The sequence below is a fragment of the Elgaria multicarinata genome, chromosome 6, assembly GCF_023053635.1.
Source record: "Elgaria multicarinata webbii isolate HBS135686 ecotype San Diego chromosome 6, rElgMul1.1.pri, whole genome shotgun sequence".
NCBI classification, from domain to species: domain Eukaryota; kingdom Metazoa; phylum Chordata; class Lepidosauria; order Squamata; family Anguidae; genus Elgaria; species Elgaria multicarinata.
Window position 1 is genome coordinate 5,679,313 of NC_086176.1, and position 19,165 is coordinate 5,698,477.

A 19,165-nucleotide genomic window follows, 5' to 3' on the forward strand; every position below is an offset into this window, starting at 1 on the left:
CCTCATGGCCTACCTACGGGCACTGATAGCACAGTGCAGCGTGGACTGGCTTGGCCAGACTTGCCGGCCGTGGTGCTTCAGTACTTCCTCCTGCTGGAGCACTTGGTGGGTGAAAAGTGCAGGCTGAGGCAACCTGGCTGCCCTTGGAGGCTTCCCAGCACCTGCCAAGAGCCCTCAGCAGAAGATAGTTGAGCGGGCCATGGAGAGCTGTGGCTTTAAGGCAGCCCTGGCCTGCATCGGGGGTGAGAGAGAGAGAAAAAAAGAAAAGAATTTAATTTGTTTTAAAGTTACCTCACAGGCCTAGCACCAGCCTACCTTGCGGGGTTGTCGTCAGGGTGAGAGAGGAAAAAAGAAACAAATGTAATTCGTTTAAAAGTTAACTCACAGGCCTAGCACTGGCCTATTACTTTAAGATGATTACCGCGTAGACATATATCTTAGGGGGGGGGCAAGCAATGGCGCGTAAACAAGCTAGTACAACAATAAAAACATAAATAAAGAGGATCCAAAAGAAAGTTCTTTCTAATTTGTACTGAGGAGAATTTTTTTTAGATACCCGCTCAGTAATAGATCCATCCCCTAAAAACAGAAAGTTACCAGAGTTTCAGAGGGTCTTTTGGATAGAGTTCTTACTGAAAGGAGAATAAGCCTCTCTTTGAGCAATTTAAACAAACTGCAGTATAAGGGAACATATCCAGCAGACTCTATTTCTCTAATTCCACAAGGATAAAGTTGTTCATTGAATGGAATCGTATTGAATCAGCCAGTTAGTAAAGCAGACAGCAGCACATTAAAGTGAGTGCGCATAAATGCTCCTCTGTATTTAAAAAGTATGGAGTTCTAGCAATTCAAAAAATTGAACGGTTACTTAGGATAGTGGAAAACCAACACCTATCAGCTGCAGTTCTCAAATGCTATACGTCTAGTTCTATTAACTTCTACATAACAGAGAGCTGAGCCTTCTTCAGGCCATAATTGTGCAAAACCTGGGGGGAGAAACCCAGCTTAAGAATCTTCTTTTTTTAGGGTGACCATATGAAAAGGAGGACAGAGCTCCTGTATCTTTAACAGTTGTAGAGAAGAGGGATTTTCAGCAGGTGTCATTTGTATGCATACACAGCATCTGGTGAAATTCCCTCTTCATCGCAATAGTTAAAGCTGCAGGTGCCCTCCTCTCTTTTGTATCTGGTCAAGAGGGCAGGACTCCTGCAGCTTTAACTGTTAACTGTTATGATGAAGACAAAATTTAACTGTTATGATGAAGACAAAATTTCACTAGGTGCTACATGCATTCAAATGACACCAACATATTCACCAACTAACAAAGGAATCAGAAAGCAAAAAGTGAATGTAATTAGAGATAGCAGTAGAAAAATGCAAACATACCCACCATTTCACAATCCCACACTTTCCCCTGTCTTTGCCTCTAATCATACAAAACATGTATCCATAAGTAGCCCTAACCTGGAACCAACTCCTCAAACAAACCTGCTGTTGCCTCCGAAAAGGCCAGAATCTCAGCCAAACTAACCAATCTGTGATTGCCATTGATTGTGTTGCCGTTACCCTGACTGGAACGACATTTCCTAAGTCCAAAATCACAAAGGAATTGAAAAGTTGAACCAGTGTCCAGTATTGCCCTGCCTTATAAGGGGTGGATCCCGAAGAATGTGGCTCTGGGGACGCCCAGGGCTTTGGTGTTAGGGCGCATTGCTCTTAAATCTGTTGCTTTCAACTACAGATGGATTAGAATTTCGTTGGCTTTGTTTCCTTAAAAATCAAAACAAAAATCCACGTATTTATTCATACATGGGATGGTAAGAGATTAAAAAATGGAATGCGGGAGAAAGAAAAAATGCAGGTTGCTTACCTGTAACTGTAGTTCTTCGAGTGGTCATCTATGCATTCACACATATGGGCTCTGCGCCTGTGCTGAGACCCAACCGGAACCTTCAATAGCTAAGCGAAACATTTTTGGGCGGGAACCCCTCCCCCCACGCTACTGCGCATGTGCCGAGGGTTCCCGCCCTTACCTCAGTTTACAGGAGTCCGACATCGTGCCCCCATAAACATGAACATATGAATGTAATAAATTGTATCTTACACAAATACACACACACACATATATATATATATATATATATATATATATATATATATATATAGTATACCACCAAGTGGGGATGGTGGATGGGTTGTGTGAATGCATAGATGACCACTCGAAGAACTACAGTTACAGGTAAGCAACCTGCATTTCTTCATCATGGTCTCTATGCATCACACATATGGGCGAATAGCAAGCTGACATACCCTGGGGATGGGTTGGTGCATCATCTTAAGACTTCAGAGAGCACGGTCCTCCCAAAGGAGCAGTCTTGGCGAGCACGAGTGTCCAAACTGTAGTGCTTGACAAATGTGGATGGAGTGGACCACGTTGCCGCTTTACAAACACCTCTCAGAGGAACTACTCTGTTGAATGCAACAGATGTTGCTACAGCTCTAGTCGAGTGAGCTGTCACCGGCTGCAATAGCTTTAATTTTGACAGTGAGTAAGCCAGTTCGATTGTCTCAACAATCCATCGTGACAACCGCTGGCACGATACAGGGAGTCCTTTACGCGGCTCTCCATAGCAAACAAACAACTGTTTGGTCTTTCTAAAGTTCTCAGTCCTGGCCTTGTAGAAGGCGAGAGCCCTTCTCACATCTAGCATGTGAAGCGATGCCTCAATCGCTGTTGCTGGATTGGGAAAGAAGGCTGGAAGGACAATGTCCTGAAACACATGAAAAGCTGACACTACTTTAGGTAGGAATGTCGGGTCTGTGTGCAGGACAACCTTGTCCTTATGAAATATTATATAAGGAGGGTCTATCCTGAGAGCTCTAAGCTCACTAGCACGTCTCGCAGAGGTTATAGCCACCAGAAAAGCAGTCTTAAAGGATAAAAGTCTAAGATTTGCAGTAGCCATTGGCTCAAAGGGTTTTCTAGTCAATGATTGAAGGACTACCGACAGGCTCCACGATGGAACGATCTCCTTAATTGTCGGTATCGTGTTCTTCAAGCCCTTTAGAAATGTCTTTGACAGAGGATGAGTGAAAGGTGAGAATCCATCGAGGCCGTTATGAAAAGCTGCAATCGCAGCTAAGTGAACTCTAATTGAAGACATTTTGAGACCTTGTTGGTACAGAGTCAACAGGTATTTGAGTATTGTAGAAATAGGGCAGGATTCTGCTGTTTGATTGCTTCCCGAAGCAAACATTAGGAATCTCTGCCACTTAGCTGCATAAGATTTCCTTGCTGATGGCTTCATAGAATCATAGAATAGCAGAGTTGGAAGGGGCCTACAAGGCCATCGAGTCCAACCCCCTGCTCAATGCAGGAATCCACCCTAAAGCATCCCTGACAGATGGATGTCCAGCTGCCTCTTGAAGGCCTCTAGTGTGGGAGAGCCCACAACCTCCCTAGGTAACTGATTCCACCGTTGCACTGCTCTAACAGTCAGGACGTTTTTCCTGATGTCCAGCTGGAATCTGGCTTCCTTTAACTTGAACCCGTTATTCCGTGTCCTGCACTCTGGGAAGATCGAGAAGAGATCCTGGCCCACCTCTGTGTGACAACCTTTTAAGTATTTGACGAGTGCTATCATGTCTCCCCTCAATCTTCTCTTCTCCAGGCTAAACATGCTCAGTTCTTTCAGTCTCTCTTCATAGGGCTTTGTTTCTAGACCCCTGATCATCCTGGTTGCCCTCCTCTGAACATACTCCAGCTTGTCTGCATCCTTCTTGAATTGTGGAGCCCAGAACTGGACACAATACTCTAGAAGAGGCCTAACCAGGGCCGAATAGAGAGGAACCAGTACCTCACGTGATATGGAAGCTATATTTCTACTAATGCAGCCCAAAATAGCATTTGCCTTTCTTGCAGCCATATCGCACTGTTGGCTCATATTCAGCTTGCGATCTACAACAATTCCAAGATCTTTCTCGTTTGTAGTATTGCTGAGCCAAATGTCCCCCATCTTGTAACTGTGCATTTGGTTTCTATTCCCTAAATGTAGAACTTGGCATTTATCCCTATTAAATTTCATTCTGTTGTTTTCAGTCCAGCACTCCAGCCTATCAAGATCACTTTGAAGTTTGTTTCTGTCTTCCAGGGTATTAGCTATCCAACCCAATTTTGTGTCATCTGCAAATCTGATCAGCGTTCCCCGCACCTCCTCGTTCAAATCATTAATAAAAATGTTGAAGAGCACTGGGCCCAGGACTGAGCCTTGCGGCACCGCACTCGTTGCCTCTCCCCAGTTTGAGAAGGTTCCATTGATAAGTACTCTTTGAGTCCGATTCTGTAGCCAACTGTGAATCCACCTAATAGTTGTTCCATCTAGCCCACTTTTAGCTAGTTTGTTAATCAGAATGTCATGTGGTACTTTGTCAAAAGCTTTGCTGAAGTCAAGATATATGACGTCCACAGCATTCCCACAGTCCACAAGGGAGGTTATCCTATCAAAAAATGAGATCAAATTAGTCTGACAGGATTTGTTCCTGACAAATCCATGTTGGCTTCTAGTAATCACTGCATTGATTTCAAGGTGTTTACAGATTGACTTCTTTACAATCTGCTCCAGAATTTTCCCAGGGATGGATGTCAGACTGACTGGTCTGTAGTTCCCAGGTTCCTCCTTTTTGCCCTTTTTGAAGATAGGGACAACATTAGCCCTCCTCCAGTCATCCGGCACCTCACCCATCATCCATGATTTTGCAAAGATAATAGACAAAGGTTCTGAGAGTTCTTCTGCTAGCTCCTTCATTACTCTAGGATGCAGTTCATCGGGCTCTGGAGATTTAAACTCATTCAAGGAACTTAGGTGTTCTTTGACCATTTGTTTATCAATCTCAAACTGCAATCCTGCCCCCTCAACTTCTGCTTCACTATTTCCTTGATGCTAGCAATACTTGATCAACTGTTAGGCTCACGGTACAGGGAGAGGGGTTGGGGTTATGCTCCACGCTGTCAACCTGAGTGTCGAGAGGTCTGCGTGTCGCACCTTGCCCTGGTGTCGAGATAACAGTCCCGGTACCAATGGAAGTCTGATGAAGTTCCGTCTCGATAGCCGAAGGGCATGTGGGAACCAAGCCTGTCGAGGCCACCCAGGTGCTATGAGGATGCAGTTCGACCTGTCCTGTTGGATCTTTGCTAGGACTCTTGTCAACAATGGAAATGGGGGAAAGATGTACAGTAGATCCCCCCTTTCCACGTTCTGGTAAACGCGTCCCCTAAAGAGTTCTTTCCTCTTCCTGCTCTGCTGCAGAATCTGGAGCAGGCTGTGTTTTCCTCGGTGGCGAAGACATCGACGGCTGGGTACCCCCAGTATCGAAACAGATCTTCCCTTGCCTCGGTATCGAGTTCCCACTCATGGTCGGTGTGGAAGGACCTGCTGAGGAAATCCGCAACGATGTTCTCTTTGCCTGCTACGTGGACCGCAGTCAGGTGAGTATTTCTTTTTATGCACCAATTCCAAATTCTGAGTGCCGACCGGGTCAGAGGGTGTGATTGAGTTCCACTCTGCCTGTTGATATAGCAGACTACTGTGGTGTTGTCCGTCGCGATCAGCACATTTCGGTCCTCGATAATTTGAGCGAAGGTCTTTATTGCATTCTCTACAGCCAGCAGCTCCAGGTGATTGATGTGCTCTTCCTTCTGGTGTGAAGGCCATCGACCCTGGGCAGTAAGGGAGTTGCAATGCGCTCCCCATCCACTCATGGAAGCATCGGTTGTAATCGTTATCGAGGGCATTTCTTGCTGAAAAGGAACTCCTTCTAGAAGGTTTCCCATCGACAGCCACCACTTCAGGGATGCACGTACTTGTCTCGGGATCGATAGGTAAGTTCTGTGGGCATTGCGTCGAAAGTCGAACATCCTCAAAAACCAACCCTGTAAGATCCTCATTCGCAGTCTGGCGAACTTGATCACTGCGGTGGTCACTGCCATTAGACCTAAAAGTCTCTGGATTGTCCATGCCGAAAGCTTTGTTCGGCTTTCAGTATCGAGTATCAGGTCGCGAAGAGTCTTTGCTCTCGATACAGGGAGATATGCTCTTCCGTCTAGGGACGATAGAGTCACCCCTATAAAGTCTATTCTCCTCTGTGGGGTCAAGATGGATTTGTCCTTGTTGACCCAGAGTCCTAAAGAATCCAATAGGTTGAGAGTCATGGCTATGTTCTCCTGGAGCATGTGGCTGCTCTCCGCTACCAGGAGCCAGTCGTCTATATATGGGTAGATATATATATATCTTTGTCGTAGGTGAGCACACACTACTGCCATCACCTTTGTGAAGACCCTTGGTGCCGTTGCTAACCCGAAGGGAAGGACGGTGAACTGGAACTGTTGTATCCCGATGGAAAAACGCAGGTAAGTTTGATGCAACTTCCTGATGGAGATGTGGAAGTAGGCATCCTTCAGGTCCACCACCGCGAACCAGACCCCCGTATGTAGGAGCTGGAGTATAGAAGTAATCGTTGTCATACGGAATTTTTTGGGGGTGATGTAGTTGTTTAATTGCCTGAGATCCATAATTGGTCGAAGACCCCCATCCTTCTTCGGGACCGTGAAGTAACGCGAAAAGAACCCCTGATTGATTTGGTCTGCTAGTACAGGGGAGATAGCTCCCTTCGTTAGTAAGGTTTGTACCTCGAGAAGCAGAGGAGGGGAAGGCGCTGTTACTTTCACTCCCGAAGGAGGAGGGAGGTAATTGAACTCGATGGCATACCCCTCTTTGATGATGGTGAGCACCCAGGAGTCTGATGTTATTGACTCCCATAGGTGGAAAAAGGGTGCTAGGCGGTTTGCAAAAGGTGGTAGACCTGGGGCACAGAAGTCAAACCCGCTCCTTTTTGCCAAAGTCAGGCTGGTGTTTGTCCGACTGGAAGCGGCCTTGATAGGGTCTTTTCTTCTGTAGCTGATGTTGTTGTCTCGGCTGTCCTTGATAGTGAGGACGCTGCTGCTGTTGTTGGACAGGTGGTCTTGTCCAGCGCCTTGGTCTAAATTGGGGTACAGGTGCAGTGAAGCCCATCTTTTTTGCCGTAGTGCGGGCTTTATAGATGGAATCAAGTGCCTCGTCCGTCTTAGAATTAAATAACCCCTCGCCATCGAAAGGCAAGTTTTCTATTCTTGTTTTGGTTTCGTTGGTGAGATTCGCCGATCTCAACCAAGCGTGCCTCCGCAGGGATATGGCGCCCATCATGGATTTGGAGTGGCAGTCGGTTTGGTGCCTGGCAGTAGATAGTTGTTGCCTGGCTATGGCCGAAGCCTCCGACTGGAACACCCTCGCCAATTCTCTCTTGTCCTCTGGGAGATAGTCACATAATGACCCAATTTTCTCCCAGAGGAACAGTTGGTACTGGGCCATTGTTGTTTGGTAAACGGAGGCCCTGATACCGAGCGATGAAGAGGAGTAGATCTTTCTCCCTGTTAGGTCCAGCTTCCTGCCTTCTTTGTCTACTGGAGCGGAATGGGTCCTTTGCGACCGTCCCTGGGCAGACTCGACGACAATCGAATTAGGTTTAGGATGTTGGAACAAGAATCCAGCATCCTTTTCTTGAATCCTGTACATTGTTTCCATCCTCCTTGACGTCGGTTGCGTAGACACTGGAGTTTTCCAGGATAACTGGGCCGTTTGCCTTAGAGTCGGAGGAAGAGGAATAGCCACTGCTGCATTTGTGTCAGTATGAAAAACATCGTAGATGGGGTCATCTATGGGCTCGGTAGGTTGCTGAATGTCGAGACCAAGTGACCGGGCCATTCTTAAGATATGTTCAGAGAACCGGCCCATGTCCTCTGACGGTGAGGCAGGATCCTGTGTGTGTACTGCGTCCTCGGGCGATGGTACTGAGGGAGCAATTGAAAATGTTGACTCAGAGTCAGATGGATAATCTTCCTCAGGGGAAGAGGGTCTGGCAAGCTGTAAGTGCTGCTGGAGTGGCTCTATAGCTTGCTCTTGCAGCATCGGTACCATAGCAGATACGGCTGGTGTATTGGAGATGCATGGTCCCGACGGTGCCGACTCGACGCTGGCGAAGCCTGGTGCGGTGGAGGAGGAGCCATTGGAACAAGAAAAGTCCTGGAAGGAGGCGGAGGCTGAGGAAAGAAAGTATCTGAGGGGTACTGGTGATATCTGCGTTCCCCTGCAAAGTAATCTCATGGGCGATGGTACTCCCATTCATAGTAGTCCTGCCTATATCGGGACTCTGAGTACTGAGAGGATCTATCCCATTCCTGTCTAGGTGAGTGGGCTCTTTCTGTAAGGACCATTGGCCTTGGTGATTGGTGTGTCGTTATACCAACATCCTCCATCTCCATAGGCCTTGTTGGGTGGTGTGCTGAGGTTACTGAGACCGAATCGCGTATCTCTCCCTCAGAAATTGAACCTATGGGCGTTTGTTGGAATGGTACAGTAGCTGTCGGAACCAGCGTCGGTACAGAGTGGTGTCTCGGTACAGAGATAGTTGTAGTGGCTGTCGGTAGCGAGGCTCTCGGTACCGACGTAGTTGCGGTGGCTGTCGGTAGCAAGGCCACAGTGCACCCTGAGGAGGACTTATCTGATTCTTTTTTCTTCTTTTTCTTTCTCTTCTCCATTTCGTAGGCTTTTGGCGTCCGGGCTTTTTTGGTAAGTTTTTTAGCCGCGGAGCTGGCCAACGAGCGCCCTGGCGTGAGGGGTATCAATGCCCTATTGTCCGCCATTGTTTTGTCTGAGATTACGAATCAGCACACTTCAGTGTTTTGCTCGTCCTCAACGGTCTTTTTAGACGTGGGCTTGTCCATTTTTTCTGCTTCGTTGAATTGGTAGCTCTGAGGGCTTTTCCCCACAGAATAGAACGCAGTCTGTCAGCTCTGTTCTTTCGGGTCTGTTTCGTGAAGGCCATACAATGGTGGCAGGCCTCCACCTTGTGCCCTTCACCTAAGCACAGTATGCACAAGGAGTGTCCATCGGTCGGTGGGAGCTTAGCCCCACACTTCACGCACTTTTGGAACGGAGCTTTAACTGCCATGCACCCTAGGCGCCCGCGACCGAATGATCGCTGAGGGGATTACTAAACTACGATATAATTTATATATATATATATATATATATGGGAGACTTAACTTGGAGTAGAGAAGAGAAAAGAAGATATTTACAGAAGAATAGAAGCAAGTTCTGAGGAAAAAGGTGAAAAAACGCTAAGAGGTTGGTTTCTAAGTCTGAGCACGATGGCGGACGACGAAGAACTGAGGTAAGGGCGGGAACTCACGGCACATGCGCAGTAGCGTGGGGGGAGGGGTTCCCGCCCAAAAACGTTTCGCTTAGCTATTGAAGGTTCCAGTTGGGTCTCAGCGCAGGCGCAGAGCCCATATGTGTGATGCATAGAGACCACGATGAAGAACGAACAGATTTGTCCATCTAGGCAGAGGGCTTTGAGTTCTTACCTCTTAAAAGTCTGCGTTTCAATCTCTGTGTATTCCACCATATTCGAGGTGCTGGATTAGGGTTGCCACCTCTTTTTTGTTTAGTTTTTGGAAGACTCCTCATCTTTAACAGCTAGATGGCAAGCAGGCACAATTTATTTATTTTATTTATTTACTAGCTGATATACCTGGCATTGCTTGGGCCCCCTAAGATATATGTCTGCGAGGTAATCATCTTAAAGTAGTAGGCTGGTGCTAGGCCGGTGAGTTAACTTTTCAACGAATTAAATTCTTTCCCCCCTCTCTCTCACCCTCATGACAATCCTACAATGTAGGCTGGTGCTAGGCCTGTGAGGTAATTAAATTCTTCTCTCTCTCTCTCTCTCCCCACCCCCCGATGCAGGCCAGGGCTGCCTTAAAGCCACAGCTCTCCATGGCCCACTCGACCATCTTTGCTTAGGGTTCTTGGCAGGTACTAACCCATTTTAAATTGGCCACTCTGCATGCCAGTACTATGCCTCCCAGCATGCCTTTGGCAGCCCACAGGTGCCCACGTCCTCTGTTGCCGATGCTGCTCCTTAATAGAGTGTTGATGAGTAGCATCGCCAGGGAGGTGAGGTAAGCGGCTGAGAGTCGTGGCACCTGTGGCGTTACCCCACAATTTAGTATCTTGTATATGTCTAGATTAGTATGTCTGGTAAGTATGGAATGTTAGAATTGAGTGGGTGTGGCTTATGATGGAATAGGTGGGGGAGGAGTATATAAGTTTGTGAGGTGTGTGAGTCTGAGGAGTGAGTGTGAGAGACTTGTTTATTGAGGTGTTTGGATTCTAGGAACTTAGGATTGGTGTGAAGACAGTGAGGTAGTTGGTGTGTGGAGAGTTTAGATTAGGCAGGATTGAAAGTATTTATTTAAAGTTGGTGCAGAGCGGTAAAGCAGCAGTTTCTGCAGCTGAAACTCTCCCCACGGCCTGAGTTCGATCCCAGCGGAAGCTGGTTTCAGGCAGCCGGCTCGGGTCGACTCCGCCTTCCATCCTCCCGAGGTCGGTAAAATGAGTACCCAGCTAGCTGGGGGAAAGGTAATAATGACTGGGGAAGGCAAGGGCAAACCATCCCACTATAAGGCCTGCCAAGTAAACGTCAGCGAAAGCTGGCATCCCTCCAAGAGTCAGTAATGACTCAGTGCTTGCACGAGAGGTTCCTTTCCTTTCCTTTCCTTTAAATAACAATAAACATTATTATTTTGTTAGCTACCAAATACCACGTCAGCTTGGCATTATTTACCTGCCTTATAGTTATTAAACACCCACACCAGAGTGTTCCCACAGTATATTCAGAGAGATCCAATACTAAACCTGTTTACCTCCTAGCTAGGGGAAAGGTTTTATTTAACCCTCCCTCAGGTTTTCAAGTGGTGGTGATTGGCCTGAGAAGGGTTTATGCGAAGGGCCTAGTGGAAGGGTCTGTTACAGTGCCTCGGTCTGTGCTTCTCACCCACCAAGTGCTCCATAGAACCCGCCTCTGCACTCACAATGGTGCCAAAGGCCAGTAAGTCTGACCTCCTACCCAAGGCATGCTGGGAGTTCTGCCCAAGGCATGCCAGGAGTTGTAAGTGTAAGCCTTGTTTTTTATTAAATTCTTTAAAAATATTTAAACCCCCAAAATTCTGTGTTTTTAGATTTTTCTGGTACATTGTACAACCACACCTATCAGCATGCCAAATTTCAAGTTTCTAACTCATGTGGAAGTGGGCAAACATTTCTGGACATACATTGCACACACATACTTTCCGCTTTATAGGCAGAGATAACATTTTTATACTGTCCAATAGGCGAAGCTCTCTGGGCAATTCACAATTAAAACCATAAATACAAGTCAGATCATATGCTATAAAAGTTTAAAAATACCATATAAAACCAAAATAAATTATAGCTCAGGGAAAGCCTCTGTGAAAAGATATGTTTTCAGGAGTGTTTAAAGGACATTAATTTTCTGCCTCCATGAGGAAGGGTTTTCCACTCTAAACAGAGATTAGCTGTACCTACTGAATTTGGGTGAATACTTAGTTTGATTTATTATTTATAAGAACTTACCAAAGTGCACAACTTCCTTCAAAAATAGGATGGAAAGAACTTGAGAATTAAAAAATTGAATTTTTCAGAAAGTGAAACCGATTACTTTGAATTTGTGCATCCCTGGCTGGGTGTGTGTATTTTCATGAGAACAACTGCTCATGTGGGATATCAGAGAACTGCAGCACGAAATTCAGAGAAGTGCAAAAACTGACGGACAACTGTGTTCTAGTTCAAGGAGCACAAACTAAGTCAGTTTACAAAATCAAACAAATTTCTCCCCCATTCCCACTCCCCCATTACACCCAAGTGAGACATGCCAAGAATCTGGAAGCAGCTTGGTATACTTGCAAGTGCGCAGTGGACACCTGTCTCCAGTTATTGTAACACCATTGAATTGCCAAGAATACAAACCCTGAGGCCAGACAAACATAAGCATTTCACCAAGAATTAAATATAAATTATTACTGGATGCAAAAGAAAGGGGGTCTAGGTTTGCCAAATCTAAAATTATACTTTGTTGTATGTGGCTTGGTATGGATGAAAGACTGGATACTGTTGAAAAATAAAAGACTATTGGATTTAGAGGGACATGACTTGAGATTTGGGTGGCATGGTTATATATGGTATGAGAAATTGAAAGTTAACATAGGGTTCAACAACCATTATGTACGGCGTGCTATTCTGAAAATATGGAATAAATATAAATCTAGACTATGTCAAAAAACGCCTTTATGGATATCAGTGCAGGAAGCATATCAAAGAAGGGAGAGGACAGGCAGTTACAATTGGTGGACATACCGTGATATTTTAGAACCGTGGCAAGGGGATTATCAATTAAAGTCAAGAGAACGGTTGACAAAAGAAGGGTACCCATGTCAATAGTTTGAATATATGCAAATGTCAGAAAGGTTTAAAATTGATTTTAAAAAGCCTGCGGCTTTGAAACAACGAAGTCAGAAAGGGCATTATGTACAAACGACGAATGTGTTATTGCTAAAATTTATAAACTCTTATTGAGGTTTGAGATGGAGGAAGAACAAGTGAAAGAATGTATGATAAAATGGGGCCAGAATATGGGATATAGTGTACCAATGGAACAATGGGAAAATATGTGGACAAGAGGGCTAAAATTTACGTTAAGTACCAACCTTAAAGAATTTTTTTACAAAATGATGTATAGGTGGCATATGTCACCAGCAAAATTGGCTAAAATGCATAAAGGGGCATCAGGACTGTGCTGGAAATGCGAAGAGCAGGAAGGGACATTCTACCATGCAGGGAGGACCTGCAAAAAGGGAAAGACTTTCTGGATACAAATCCATTCTGTAATCCAAAAAATCCTAAAAATTAATATCCAACTGAAACCGGAATACTTTCTTTTGAGATTTATGGATGAGCAGATGAAAAAGAACTATGGGACTATATTCTTATATATGACGACAGCTGCAAGACTGCTATATGCACAAAGATGGAAGGGCAAAATAGTGCCCACAATAGAGGAATGGCTACTGAAGATGTCTGAGCTAGCGGAGATGGCAAAACTCACGGCAATAATGAGAGAAAAATCGACTGTAAGATTTATAAGTGAATGGGAACCCTTTGTAAACTTTAGGAGGGGAGGGGATGAGAGAAAGATGACCTGTATATCTGTGGATTCAACCAATAGTGTAGAAAATGTTGAGAGAGAAATTAGAGATTTGGATTTGACAGTGATAGAGTAAGAATAATAATAATAACAACATTGTTATATATTTTTGCTGGGGAGAATATTGGAAGAACATTTTATTTTGTGTTTTTTTGTTTGTTTGATTTTGTTTTGTTTGATTTTTGTGGGTGAGTCTGTTTATATGTATTATATTTTGTTCTGCAGTGTTTTTATTTATTGGTGTTTGGAAATAATAAAAAGATTAACACAGACAAACATAAGCATTTCTACAGCAATAGATGCTAAGAAAATCAAAGACAGTTTTCGGATATGGTACAGTAGCATATACAAGGCTTTTCTACATGAGGCTTTTATTGTGTGCTAGTTGTTCTTCACTCACAGTTGTTTATGTGTGCTTTTTAGACAACATCATGCTCTTCAGTTTCACTTCTGTTTTTTAAGACTACTTCTATGGTGGTATGGTTTGGAGCAGGGAAAATGAAGTATTTTTTTTTCATCTCAAAACAACTGCAAGCCCCAATTAGTGTAATTGCATTATTCCGCTATACCACATTGCCACCTAGTGGCTATGTAGTGGAAAGTAGGAATGGCTGGAAACAAAAAGCCCTTTGTGAATAGATCCAACCTTAATTATGTGACAAAACTGGAAGTAGATAAAGTGGGTTAACAGCCTTGTCTAGGAAAACTCAAAGTCTGCTTTGATTTGGGTTTCATTAATAATAAAGACATTAACAGATTTGCAATTGTAAATGAAGAAGCAATTTTCAGAACAGAAGAAAAGCTTCAGTCACTGTTTGTTTGACTGAGGACACTTCTAGCTTTATTAGCAGTATTTCAGCTTGTAAGTTAAAAAGGCTTTTTGAATAATGAATTAAGGATTGCATTGTATTTAAGTTAGCCGTTATTTCAGCCATGAGGCTGCAGTGCATGCTAGGCATGTGTGGCTACCATTCTGAATATGCAATCCCTGCTCAAGAGTTGTTGTGTCATGCAAATATGGCAAGTGTGTGGGTTAGGTGAGGTTTAAATAATCCTTCCATAACCTACACTCACTGGATTTGTACAACACAACATCTCCCAATCAGGGGATGCAGATGCAACTTGGTGCCCATGGGTACCACAGCTCATCTGAACCCAGTAATTGTTTAATTAACACAGGGCACTGCCCCACCATTCTCTGGCTCATGGACAAACCTCATATGTTGGCCTGGTTCTCATTATGGTGGTAACCTTCTATGCAGACTGCACTACTTCAAAGTGCAGATTAAGGTTCACATGATTGAATGCTCTTTAATAAAATCTGATACTTTCAGCTGCTTCTGCACACGCACCCCCCCCCTCTATTCCAGATAGAAAACTAGTGTGTGAAACAGAATCTTAGGCCAGAATCCTAACCTTCATGGAAGAACACTCCACAGTTTAATGAAGGCAATACAGCTCAGGTACTAGTTTACTACCTCAGTGAGAACAGGGGCCTTTTATCTACCTTCTGTTGTCAGGCTATGAGATTTTTCCGGATAGAAGCAGTGGCTCTTTTCATACTTTCATGTGTCAAAAATTCAGCCACAAGTTGTACTGAAATTCTAGAAGTGTACCCTATTGCCAAATGCATCACATAGTTACCACCATTTCCCCTTTTATTAGTTTTTCTTTTAAAGTGGCAAACAGCCTCCCTTTTATAGTAAAGGTCCTCTCTCTAGTTGTGGATGGATGAAATATCACCCTACTGGCACTGGCGAATCTAGTGCTAAGACATCTAGGGCTTTTGGAGTCATCTGGACTAATTAATCAGATGAAATGCTCCATTTGCTAACAGTGTACATAGAACTATGAGCCTTTGATCTAAATTGTGTTTTCCACAATCTCATTTAAGTAACTGCCAGTACCTCCCTCACCTCTTTAATTAGGATTTCAGAATCAGAACTGTAAGAGCAGTAGTTTTGGTTAGCTTGTTTAAACCCAAATGCAGCATTATATCATAGACAGTTTCTTCATTAACTTCTGACTTGGACAAACAGAGATAAATCCCCTCTAGAGGATTTAAAGGATTCTAGATGCTGGGTCCCATTCTTCTACATTGCGCATGGACACTTTAGTAAGAAGAACAGAGAAACTTCCCATTACTGTGACTAGAGCTCCTGGAAATAAACAGCTCCTTGCTGTTTATTTCCAGCACTGTCCAGGTGCACTAGTACTGGTTTCTCAGATTCCCCTAAACCACAAATTGGACACAAAATGAAACTCACACTTTTCCTGTGCCATAACTTCTGTAGTCTACTGCTGCCGAAACAGCTACAATCAGAGCAGGCACACCATAGCCAACCAAGTAGAAGTATTTTCTACGTGAATGTTCACTCTCGAAGACCTCCACCAACATTATGTAAAGCTGTACTCCCTCCAGAAACATCCAGGTGAAAGCAGAGAGGAAGAAGAAGTGCAAGAGGGCAGCAAACACAGCACAGGCTATCTGGGAGAGTAAAAAGACAAAGCATAAAAGCAATTATTTTAACCTTAACAAGACATTAATCTAGTGTGGTGAAAAAGGCAAATTTCATGTTAGTTAGCAATGTTCACATCACCGGGAGGGGCAGAGAGGGCCCAGCCCACCAATCTGCCCCCACCTCCACGACTTGACTAAAACTGGGGTGGAGGCAATAGGGTGTGTGGTGCATGGCATGGATGACTCCAAGAGGTAGGAAATACTAGTGGGCACTCCTGCAAAAATGTTTCCCACTACTTTATTTGGTCTATCTTTCCGAAACAGTAGGTGTCTTTTTAATGCTACAGCAAATAACTTCTTTCCATAGTAATTGCTTTTGGAACACCTTTGCTTTCTCTTCCATACGGCTTTAAAGACTTCATGAGAAATGATTAAATGCAATGCACAGAGGCAAGGGATGCTAATTGATGGATTTAGAATATGTCCATTGCAAATAGTTTTCTTTGTTGCTGTTCTCTTTTTAAGCTGCTACCCTTCCTTGCTTTGGGGAAATACTGCTTGAAACCAATTTGAGGTTCATGCTTCTCATTTTTTGCTGTTTCTGTTATATAAATGAATATGAATGAATGATCTTGCATATTTAATTGAAATGTTTGGTTGTGAAGGTTTCCATGCCTCTACTCCTCTATTAACTTTGCTCTCTGCTATTTCTTTTGCAATTAATTTTCCTTAATTTGTATTAATATATGAATAACATATTAATTGAATGACAGTCAAGAAATGATTTTTCTCTGATTATTTAATTCTAGTAAGAACAGTATATACTTGATAAGTGGGATATAACATTATTTACGTAAAAAGAGACTGGCTAACCAGGCAGACAGAAAGAGCAGAATATAATAATTTAGTGACTATAAGTGAAATCCAATTATTTGCACTTGAATTCCAGCAATCTGACATAGAACCCAAAGCCTTAAAACATAAATTTTTGCTACTATTGAGAAAAGAGGGGAGGGGGAATCCTTTAGGTTCCCAATTCTGGAATAAAAATCAGATGATAATGAAAACAAAAATATGATGTTCCAAAACAGAGTAAAAAATAATAGAACAAACATGAACAGAAATAGAAAGCAACCAGAAAATGTAATAAAAGTCCTTAAATTATTGGAATATGATTTTGGTGAAGAAGATGAAGGTGGGAATAATAGTTACAATGATTTAGATGTAGATACTAAGTTAAGGAAAAATAATATAAGTCTTCAAGTGGAAAAAGAATGAGTGGAGGGTAATCTGTTTTGGTGGTGTTTTTTTACAAAAATGTTGTTACAGGTATAAGAGTTTCAAAAGTAACAGCAATAGAAATTCTAGATTGCTTGCCAGACTCACACAAAAGGAAAAAGCGAGGAATGGGATAGGAGCATTGAAGGATAATCAAGGGAATTATTGTCATACAATGAAGGATAAAATAAAAAATTTTCAGAAATTTTACCAGGAATTATATAAGGGTAAAGATATATATAAAAAAAGAAGTTGGAGGACTATATAGAAAGGTATATAAAGAAGGGAATAAAAATAGAACATAAAGAGCAAATGGAGAAGGTAATAACTCAAAGAGAAGTTGAAGATGTAATCGATAATTTGAAAGTGGGTAAATCACCGGGAGCAGATGGCTTAGGATCAGAATATTATAAGGTTTTTAAGGAGTTTTTAGTTCCGAAATTATTGAAACTTTACAACGCCATATTACAAGGAGAGAAGATACCAGAATCATAGGAACACTCATTGATAATATTAATTCCAAAACCAGATAAAGGTTTGACTATCCCTGACTCATATAGACCTATTTCATTAATAAATCAAGATGCAAAAATTTTCATCTATTTTGGCGAAACGGTTAAATAAATTTATATCAGAATATATAGGAGAAGACCAATGTGGATTTGTGGTGGGGAGACAGATGCATAGTTTAGTGGGAAGAGTTTTAAATGCAATACACGCGATTAAAAAATCAAAGATTAAGGCAGGAATTTTGGCATTGGATATTTTTAAGGCTTTTGATTGTGTGAGCTGGCAGGCATTAAAGATTATTCTAGATAAAATGGGATTTGGAAATAAATTTAAAACTATAATAGAACAGTTATATTCCCAAAATACAGCTGTAGTGGTGGTAAACGATGGACTCACTGATAAGATACGACTAGCCAGAGGTACAAGACAAGGATGTCCGCTCTCGCCGGTCCTGTTTGTAATGGTTATGGAAGTATTGGCGAATGCAATAAGAGATGATGGAGAGATAGAAGGAATTGGAGATGTAAGGAAAATAAAATTGAATATGTTTGCGGATGACACCCTATTGACTATTAAGAATCCAATAAGAAAAATAGATAGAATTAAACAACAATTGAGAGAATTTGAAGAAGCTACTGGATTAAGAATAAATTGGTCCAAATCAGAGATGATTTTGTTTAATTATACTAAGAAGGAAGAAAAGGAATGGGAACGAAAGGGAATAGAAATGAGAGTTAAGGAACAGATTAGATATTTGGGAATTAAAATTACAAAAAATTTAGATAATTTAGAAAAGGAGAATTTAACAAGGTTAAAAAAGAGGTATTAGAAAAATTGGAAAAATATAAAAGATTAAATTTATCCTGGTTTGGAAGAATAGCATTAATAAAAATGAAGATTTTAGCAAAGATTAATTTTGTGTTTAGGATGTTACCAATAAAAATTTCAGAAGTTGAGATAAAAAGTTGGCAAAATATTATTAACAAATATTGTAACGGAGATAAGAAAGTGAGGGTAAATAAGAATAAATGGTATTTAAGCCAAAAAAAAGGAGGACTGGGTCTCCCAAATATAAAATTATACTATGTAGCAAACAGGTTAAGACACATTGTAGAAGCAATTATAGGAGTAGGAGATTTAGATTGGATGGAGGATAAAACTACATGCAATGTAGAGATGAGTTTGGAAAATGTTTTTTTTAAGGAAGGAGGGAGAAAATGGGTTGAAAGTATAGATAATCCACTCCTGAGGTCTCAATGGGAAATTTGGAGCAAATTTAAAGGGGAGCTGCTTCCGAGCAACTCTCCTTTGTCACAGGTAATAATGTTAAAGAATTTCCCAGAGGAACTGAAGGGTAGATTAAGTAAAATATTAAAAGAGAAAAATAAAATGAAATTAAAGGACTGGTTAAGAGATATAAATACAAGAGAAGATATGGAAGAGCTTTTAAAGGAGAAAAAATTATCTTGGTTAGAGTATAGGCAATTAGAACAGTGGAATAAAAAGTGGATTAAAGAAAACAGAGTTTGTAGAGAAATGACGAAGTTTGAGGAGTTAATAATTAAAAAGGAAAAATGTAATGGAGGAAGTTTAGTATTAAAAGGGTTAATGAGTGAAATATATAAAATATTGCTGGAGAAAGGGTCGATGGACAGTTCAGGAAAAATGGTATGGGAGACAGATTTGAAGGTACAAATAGGGCGACAGAGCTGGGAGGGACTGTGGAAACAAAGAGTGCTGAGAAGTATGTCAGTGAGAATA

General features: G+C 42.3%; 1 protein-coding gene across 1 annotated transcript in view; it reads right to left on the bottom strand.

Moving 5' to 3' along the window:
* Positions 1–19,165, bottom strand: part of ADGRL3 (adhesion G protein-coupled receptor L3) — a 707,807-nt gene that overhangs the window by 119,095 nt on the left and 569,547 nt on the right. The window contains exon 18 of the mRNA XM_063128914.1: positions 15,423–15,643. Coding sequence (XP_062984984.1) covers positions 15,423–15,643 — 221 coding nt within the window. The remainder of the gene's footprint in view (positions 1–15,422; positions 15,644–19,165) is intronic.